This window comes from Ascidiella aspersa, chromosome 8 (assembly GCF_963924565.1).
Source record: "Ascidiella aspersa chromosome 8, kaAscAspe10.2, whole genome shotgun sequence".
NCBI classification, from domain to species: Eukaryota; Metazoa; Chordata; class Ascidiacea; order Phlebobranchia; family Ascidiidae; genus Ascidiella; species Ascidiella aspersa.
In genome coordinates, this window is record NC_139454.1 from 6695166 (window position 1) to 6704759 (window position 9594).

General features: G+C 35.9%; 1 protein-coding gene across 1 annotated transcript; it reads right to left on the reverse strand.

Annotated features, from left to right (window-relative positions):
• Positions 1 to 1773: 1773 nt before the first annotated feature.
• On the reverse strand, positions 1774 to 8857 carry LOC146135561 (high affinity copper uptake protein 1-like). Its single transcript, XM_083395213.1, has 4 exons — positions 8082 to 8857; positions 6949 to 7110; positions 3187 to 3245; positions 1774 to 2684 (listed from the first exon to the last, which is right to left on the reverse strand). Exons 1-4 carry the CDS (start codon positions 8253 to 8255, stop codon positions 2483 to 2485), a joined length of 597 nt encoding a protein of 198 aa, XP_083251339.1. The 5' UTR covers positions 8256 to 8857; the 3' UTR covers positions 1774 to 2482.
• Between the last annotated feature and the right edge of the window lie 737 nt (positions 8858 to 9594).

The window sequence follows — 9594 nt, forward strand, 5'->3', positions numbered from 1 at the left end:
TGTGAAAGTTAAATGGAGTCTAACTATACATTCAGTGCAAAACCGTTTAATTTTTAATTAAAATGTTTTCTTTTAAAAGTTAAATACTTTAAGTATACACTAGTTTTTTAATTAGGCTTTCATGGACCCCCTAAAACTAGTTCACGGACCCCCAAGGGGTCCATGGACCCCAGTTTAAGAACCCCTGATCTAGAGGCTTTAGTTTATGTAATTTTAAAAATTCTGCAATAGTTTGTCAGAGCCTCAGTAGTGCAGACACGCCTCTCGACAATTACATATTTTTCCATTTACTGACTTAAACGTATGATACAAGTGATAAGCGAACCATTTTCGTATTATAAATAATATTTTTGCTGTTAAAAATTTGTTTACTTTAATTTAAACGTCCGGGCATTATGTTCACTTTATTGCCATAACGTGTGCAGCTTCTGTTGCTTTTTAGATATTTTACATCATGAGTGGTGCTGCAAGACCAGTATTCGTTTTAAGAGAAAGTTACCAAGCTTAAATTTAAAGACATTTTATGAACACGGATATACGGCAGTTAAGCGCACGAACGAATTAGGTAATAAAGTTACTCTAAAAAATAGATTTGGTTGTATGGTCCCAGTACTAAATGTTTTACAACCTGTGACATCCAATAAACTCAATCAATTAAGAAATGATACCCTACATATCTTTGGAGAATTGTGTTTCAATTTTTAGAAATATTATTCTCTCCATTTGTTTACGGGAAATAAACCAGAGACAAAAAATGATGTTTTATATTAAAATATATACCTTCCTCAACACTGTGTATTTTTTATTATTGGTAATATATATGTATGTTTAGATATATTTTTAAACATGTTGGACCTCCTAAAGCGTACCCCGAACAATCTGGTTCCGTTATCCATAAACAAAACTGCTAGAAACGGTTTCATTGGCATGTATTACCCTTTATAATACAAACAATGCTGTGCGGTCGTACAAAAAAGTAACAAATGTGCCAATTCAATATGTTCGGCCAAACCGGGCTACTAGGAGTGATCCACAAATCAATTAGGATAGTATTTTTTATATTAAAATATTCTTAAGTGACCACGGTGCTACATTCGCCATATTGATTCATTTTTCTCTTTCCATATATTCCGGTCACACCCCTAAACCGACATTTTTGGACGAAACATATTGATGCGATTTAACGTATTCTGACTGTGAGTTACTGTGTATAATATCACTGTGCGAGACACTGCTTTTTATCCTGTGAACATTTTAAAGACCCTTTGTGTTACTGAGGCGATAGTGATGGCTGTATTTCGCGCTGCTCTTGTTTTGTTTGCACACACGCACTGTTTTGTGCGACACGCACTGTTTTGTTTGCACACACGCACTGTTTTGTGCGACACGCACTGTTTTGTTTGCACACACGCACTGTTTGGTGCGATTGGGTGAATGTTTTCCAACGCCTGTTATGTCATATAAATGAAAAATATCTAAATTTTGTGTTTATCTTTGTATTACTATCATTTGGAAACCCTATCCCCATAACCTTTTGTGTGGTACCTACGATTTTTATCCAGTATTTCCAACATTTTTTGCGGCCTCTTTAAATGTAATTTTAAAAATTGTTTAATTTAATCATTTTACCTTAGTCCTTACAATTTCTGTAAAAACGAAAAAAAAAGATTTTTTTATGGAAAAAGATTGATTCGCAACTTCAAACAGTCAAACGTGTTTGCTTGATAACAACTGCTGGGTAGATGTAAACAACTGCTGGTAGATGTCCTAGCATTGAAAAAAATAAGCCACATTTTTTATTGCTAGAAGCTTTATGTAAAGAAGTAGGAAGAAATATGCTAAACAAGCAAGGCGAATAGATACAGGTTTCGTGCGGCAGCAACAATATTGGCAAGTAAGCGCTTATAATGCAAACTAAGTGGTGGATCCTAACGACACTTTAAACTCCAGTCTTAGCATACATTGGCTGACTTTTCGGGCTTACTTTTCAACAATAAACATTATGTAAGATGCTGTAAAATTTGCGGGTTTAGTCCAGTCTCTTGGAGGCAGCAAGCAGAACTTAATAAATTTTAACAACATTTGAAATTTGTAAATACTAAAGGTTAACAACATTTGAAGTTTGTACTTACTGAAACAATATTTGAAATTTTGGCAAAATACCAACAGCAAATCATAAAAGTCCGCTCTGTACAATACAGACTCAGTTTAACTGCTCAACAAGTCTTTACAAAATATATTTGCCTGGATCTTTATCCGTGGAGCATTTCATGGTACGAAAGACATAAAGGTATTAAATATCGATACAGGTTGTTTCGCCTGCAAAATGGAAACTAACTTACGAGTAAATTAAATAACTAAGGCATGAATCAATTCTGTTTTTTTAGCAGGTCGTTTGTTAAAAAGGACAAGACTTAAAATTAAACGCATTTGCGTAAAAGTATAGCGAGATTATTTATAACTAGTCGTTCGCAGCACTATACTAGTTGCAGTGATCACCAATGGCAAGGTTACGTCGATTCATCCAGCCAAAGAAGTAATAGCCGAATCCGGAGCCGAGAGACACGCAAAGGGCCAGCCAGACGTTGAAGGTCATAAAAACCAGCATCAAAAACATGCTCAGTGTGGTCTGTATCACTTGCAGTATGCTCTGCAGAAAATGCCAGCAGTCGAGAAAGTTCCGTCTGCGAATATAAGGTTTTAAGATGGTAATAAACCTAGAACAGCGCCTTACACACGCGAAGTGTTTGTGTAGAATGTAGAGTGTAGACGAATAACTTCACTGGGCTGCCAAAATGCTAACAAAATAGGCTTACTGTTTGTGCTGCTTCTTTTTCATACAGCCCAGATGTGGGCGTTTTAGCAATTTTTAGTTGGCCGACAGCTATTTTATTATGATTTCAGTTTTATCTTGTTGTTATAGACCGCGTGGCAGTCATGCATTCATTGTACAGTATTTTAAAAGTTGTTATGTCAAAGGTTTTTCTAGCTAATTATTTTATCACAGGGCCTTTTTATTGTAAATTAAATTCTTTTCGGTGCCCCATAAAAGTCGAAACTAGCCTACATCTTAAAAAGGCTTTAATAGAGAAAAAGGATTCCAGAAAAGCCAGTATGGACTAGCTTTTGGGCCATACATAGGCAAGAACATATTTTTTTAATCAATCTACCAAACACAAAACTCACCCAGCCGATCTGAAAGTCACCCCGTCCTCATTTTGTGAAGAGTACTTGATCTTTCGGTTCTGCAAGTACAACAACCGGGAAAAGTGTTAACTTCAGTCAGTAACTGTTACGGAATGATGTTACAGATACAAACCGACTACTGGTATTTAAAGGTTTACAAAATGCTGTACCTTATGTAGTTTGTTAATGACAATTCGAAACCATAAAATCATGACACAGGAGGGGCAAAAAAAAAAAAAAAAAAAAAAAAGGTACTATAATTACCAAATTTAACCAAGTACCGTACTCTCCAAACTGCTTAATGCACAAATTGTGTAAAACTATTTATTTGTTATAATTAGCCTATTTATAAATACAAACTACAGTTAGAAACATGTGCTCCTAAGTAGTGCGACTCCGGTCAAACAATCCCCAAGGTTTGTGAACTACTTCTAGTAATATACGCATTTACATCAATAATGCCCTAAATGCGTGATATGAGTAAGAGTTTTGATTTGACAGCCGTCACCGCTAGTCACCCAAGTACAACTACAGTCTTGTCCTACCTTATCCACTTCACCGGATGATAGAATTGGTAAATAGGGTACTTGAGCTGTCTGCGAACATTCCAGAAGGATATTATAGCGCATAAAAAATGTAGCAACTGGGCTGATATGCTTTTCGGCAGCTAGAGGATTTTCCAATATTTCGACGAGCTTACTAAGATAATTTTTTAAATTGCAAAACACAAATATTTTATTGGATACCGGCCGAGGAACTCTCACGCGAAACCTGTTATGGGTATATGGTATTCTTTTTCAATATGAATGTTCATAATAAAATAAGTCAACACAAGAATATTTTTGGGGGATTTCAATAAAATACCTGTATTTAAACATTTATCCAAGGACAATTTGCGCAATTACCAAAACTTGGCGTACCACATGTCAGTGTTGTAAACAAGTTTAAAATGAGTTAAGTCCCAGGCAAGTTTGAAATAAAAAATAAGAAAAACGGAACATATAGCAAGTAATTTGTTTTTCGTGCAAAAATTTGGACAAATAGCTCAATTTTATAAATAAAATGCTTAAAGAAATGCTTTATTTCAACCCAAGTCATTTATTCAAAAAACTTAAATCAAGTCATTTGTCCGAAAGACTTAAGTCAAGTCAAGTCATTTTGCCCAAATGACTTAAGTCAAGTCATTTAGAAACAGTGACTTAAGTCAAGTCATTACAACACTGCCAACATGGTGGCATTACAACACTGCCAATAAGTCATTACAACACTGCCACATGTTGAGTATCTATAAATAAACTCCTGGCTTTTTTGTTTGCTTTGTGTTGCCAAAGCTGTTGTTATTTTTGTGAGAAGTTGGCTTTTGTACTGTTTGTCGTTAGTTAGGCATGTGAAGGCAGGTGCATTGCTAAGATCAGTTTTAATGAGTAAGGCGCGATATAAAATTGGGCACATCAACATAATTAAACGTAATTTGATTTTGCCTAATTTTAGATTTCGCTTTATAAGTCGAAAAGTCAGCTTGGGTTTACCTAATTAACTGTCAATTGTTAAAATTGGATGTTTCTGAAAAAAATATAGAATTTGCGATTTAATCTGAAACAAACGCTGTAATTTATATACTAAAACAAGCAAAATAGATACAATTAAAACGTTTTAACGTACTTTTTTTTTAGATTATTTGGCCCAAATTTGCTTAGCATTAGAAAGCTTAGATAACTTCAATTGCTAACCTGTTATATTTTTTGATAAATTTCCCTTTAAATTATAAAACACTGCACCGCGTTTGGATCGCAAACCGCTTAAAAATTTTACTATTGATTTATCGGCGCCGATACCACTATATTATCGGATAAGTACCGATGCTACCACTTGGCATCGGGTATCAGCTCAGATCCGGTTTTAACGTGTTATATACGTATATATATATACGTGTTATATATATACGTGTTATATATATACGTGTTATATACCTATACACTATATACGTGAACACTATGTTCGTCAGACGCACACACGCAGGTGGCTTACACCTCGCTTCTGCGCACCTTTTTATCTATCGTTTTTGCGAAGCCTGTTTCGCACCTTTTTATCATTCCTTTATGCGACTAAAGCAGGGGTTCTTAACCTTTTTTGTATGTTTTTTACCCTTTTAACAAATCAGATTTACCCTCAATATATAAAATGGTTCTATTTTTTTAAAAACGAGTAGCAAATTATATTAGTTATGATGTAACAATGAAGTTACTAAGAGATAAGGATGTTGCTAATTAACTAAAATAGCTATCACCGCTAAAAAGAATGTTACCGACACTATGATAAAGAATTAACAGGTTACTATAGGCTAACATCGAATTAGCAGTTAATCTGAACTAGGGAAGTAGGACACCAATACCTAAGGCTTGCAGTCCTGTCAACCGATGTGGATATTTTGATTGATAGCTCATTTACCCCCTAAAACGAGAAAATTTACCCCCTGGGGTAAATTTACCCCAGGGTAAGAAAGGCTGGACTAAAGTGTATATAAACGGGTGTAACTGATATGGCCTTCATATCACTGATGATGGCATGAGCATTTGCCGAAACGTTTAAACAATAAAGCATGTCGCTTTTTACGTCTATTTGGACCGTTATTTTCACCATTAAATATATATATATATATAATTATTTATAATTCAAGAAAAATTGCCACATTTTAGCGACCACAAATAACAGTTTATGGCTGGATTCAAGCCGACCAAGAACAAGACAAAAACAATATTGACATGTTAGATTTTATGTTTACAAGTGAGCAGCACTGCCATGCAGTCATGCACACACCTATGCAAATAAAATTTTGTTTCACGTGAGAAGTATTAACGTCTTTCGAAAAGCAGGAAAGCGGTTTCTTTTAACAAAATTCGCTTTGGAGACAAGGCTTCCGCTTTGTTTATGTCTTACATATATTTTAAACCAGGGGTTCTTAAACTGGGGTCCATAGGGGATTCCCCTTGGGGGTCCGTGAACTTGTTTTAGGGGGTCCATGAAGGCCTAATTAAAATTCTAGTGCATAAGTAATTAAATTAGTTTAATTAAAATAAAACCGTTTTGCACTAAATGTATAGTTATTAGACTCCATTCAAGTTTCACATTTTTCGGACCGAAATAAACATATTTATGAAGTCTATTTGTATTGTGACGTGAATTTATAACGTCATTTTTGAGCACTTCTTGCCTACCGTGGTTCATGCAAAGCAAAAAAAAATTTTAGCGGTCCGCGGTAAAAATAGTTTAAGAACCCCTATTTTAAACTGTTGTTGTTGTTTGTATTTTAAACGCACAACTTGATTCGACCATGGTAATCTTGTCAGGTAAGTCCAAACTTAAATCGTTTCATAGGTGTATAATTCATCTAAAAAAGTTAAACTCAAATTTGACTAAAAATATAATGTACAGTATTAAAGTGATTTTTCTAAAATTCTGTTCAGTCCATTTAAAAAGTACCTTTGAGCTGAATTAGTGATATACCGCTATTTAAAGTATAGCAGGTTTTTTTAAATCGGGATCCGGGGTCCCCTTGGGGGTAGGTGGATTAATTTTTGGAGGGCCCTGCGGCCCTGTGTTCAAAATAGTTTAAAAAACCAGATGTATAAGCAAAACCCTGAACGGAATCTTGAATTAACAGGATCTTCCGAAACATCACTTGCCGTATCATTATTAAACATTGTTTCGAAAACCTTTAGGAACCCAATGAAATATTTAAGGTTAAGGCCGGGTAAAACTGACCTGGTGGGCCAATAAATGGACTCTCCAGGCCTTGAGTGCTTCGTAAGCGATTGCCATTAGAAACACACCGATGCATGAACCTGCCATTTGGCCTGGTGTATTGATCAACCAACCGTGGAACAGAACGTGAATTCCGACGTTGTTGGTGTTGAAGAACATATTCTGACGAACAAAGCATGTAAACACCGTTAGTTCCCCGGGGCAAAGCTTGTTATTCAACGAACAGATTATTTTCTACGAACTGTACGAGCATTGATGTAAGATGGAATAGGACAGATGAAATTTGTACACAGGGCATTCCACGATACTTTAATATTTAAATGTATTGTATGAACTAATGCTAACCTCTTTTAAAAAAATAGTTATAAGTGCATAAAAATATTTGTTAAAATTCGTAAGGCCATGGCCCACAAAATCCACATCTTTTCAACTTGCTATTTAAATACACAAAAATTCCCGCTCTGCGAGAATATTTTTTTATCTCTTTAAATCCCCTTTTTGTGTATTTTAAGGAATCTACTTAGCCCCAACACGTCATAGTCATGCATTTATGTTCATTAAAAAACAACAAAGGATTTTAAGATTAATTGTTTTATGACGTCACGTCATACGAAGCCTTGTGACGTAACCCTTTAACAAAAATCCCGGACCCGGAAAGTTTAACTGCTATACTTATGCTTGTCATTTAAGTCTCCACAAAAAAGATGAGAAACACTAATATATCCCATTCGCTTTTTTTAAGGCTTTGTAAAATGTTGACTAATTTTGTCAACCTAATTTGTAGTGTGTTTCTCACGATTTATATCGTCTTTGCAATACGGCTGTTGTACCGCAAGTGACACATCGGTAACTTAAAGCCTTAAAAAGCAAAAAAAAATACATTTTACGCTTTTTGAGTGAAATTTTTATGTATTGAAATGTTAACCTTTGGGCCCACAACTTGATAAACGCGAATTTATCAAGCAATGTGTATTTTTTATTTATGCTCAATGCGTCATGCCCACTTCAAATCTAAATAAAGTTTACATTTCAAAACAAATATAGTCGCAATTTTTTTTCTTATGCGGCCCGCGGTTAAAAATAATTGCCCACCCCTGCTATAGACGCTTCAAAAAAACTATTCTGACACTCACCATGCCGTGCATCATATTCATGTTGCCCATGTCCATGTTGCCATTCGTGTCATGCATGTTGTGACCATTCATGTGGCCGCTATTATCCATTGGTTCAGCAGTGGTGTCATGCATTCCGTGCATTGGCATTGCGGTGCTCCCGTACGTTCCGAGCTTTTGATCGACTAGAGCCATTGTGTGCTTAAATCTTACCTTAATTCTTTTAAAACTAATTTGGTATCCTCCGTATAAATAAGAAAGTATAAAGTGCTTTTGAACTGCCTTTTTTCTGAACTAAAATTTCATGAAAAAACTTAGTCTGATGCATACGAAATTCTTTCAAAGTTTCGCATAGGCAGCGCATACGGTTTCTATTAAAGCAAAAAAGCATTGAAGAAATCTCTGTACAGTTTTGTTCAATTCAATGGCGTTTGAGTGACACCTAAAAGGATGGTATGTCAGACGCCTCTGAAAATTACAAGTTACGTTCGTCCTGTACGCCTTCTGTTTCTCAAAACAGGCATCCTAACAGTCACACACATCCGGTTAAACTTTTAAACAAAGCAAAACTGCCTCACCGGCCCTGACAAGTGGCTATGAAGAGGCTCTCGCTCCACACTGGTGTTTGTTTTGCTAACTTACCACAACACCGAAAGGTATTACTGCTGAAACACAGGCGAAGAGTTGTATCACTGGACTATATCATTCTGTACATCAAAACGACAAATATGGTTAAAACAATAAGTAGCAAAGCGTTTAGTTTTGCTGGCCTTTTACTCCCGCTGCAATTTGGATGGCCGCTGTAATCTTAGAATGGCCGCTGTAATGCCTAGCCATGTTTTAGAGTGGCGGCCAGTCTTATTGGCCAAATATGACGTAACTTTCGTGTTCTTCTTCTTCCTACGTATTGGCTATATACATGTCGTTTCTTAGCGGCTTTGAGCTTTGCTCTAGAGAAGTATTTTGCGAAGTTTTAGCCGACAGTCGCTGCAATAGGCGGTGGCTGTCTGTCTCACATTAACTTGAAAATAACGTTCACTAATGCTATTTGATAACGTTTTAATTTGTTGTAACATTATACTTTTGATTGGAATTTTAGTTGTGGTTATGACAGGTAGTATATCTGACCAGAAACCTTTGCAAACAACAAGAACTCGCGCGGTTGCGTCCCGCCGGGCAACTGTATGGGGTCAGGGGCCAGGCCCCAGTGCACAGGTCGCGGCGGGGGCGCAACAGTGGTTAAACATATTTGTTTAAGCTATTAAGGGAAAACGTTTCGCTCACGTGTTGCCTTAAATTTTTTCCTCAGATTTCTCAAACAGCATCTCCAAAGTGTATGCTCTAAAATCTTTGTGGCTGCTTCTGTAATATTTATTCTGATAGCGATTTGTGCCTTGCGTGTTTATTTCTAATATTGAAAGACGGCCTTTTGCAGACGCAAAAGTTGCCAAACAGATAAAAAGATCCTTTAAATTAGATATAGTTATCTATTTTAAACCCCTATCTGGTAAACTGACTAGGATAATCTGTCTGT

Bases quoted from the DNA above. Each gene is read 5' to 3' on its own strand.
- LOC146135561 (XM_083395213.1), bottom strand. From the start codon at position 8,255: ATGGCTCTAGTCGATCAAAAGCTCGGAACGTACGGGAGCACCGCAATG. The intron at 3,246-6,948 runs GTCAGTTTTACC...TTGTACTTGCAG, and splicing joins TCCATTTATTGGCCCACCAG to AACCGAAAGATCAAGTACTC. The intron at 2,685-3,186 runs GTGAGTTTTGTG...TTATATTCGCAG, and splicing joins GTGACTTTCAGATCGGCTGG to ACGGAACTTTCTCGACTGCT.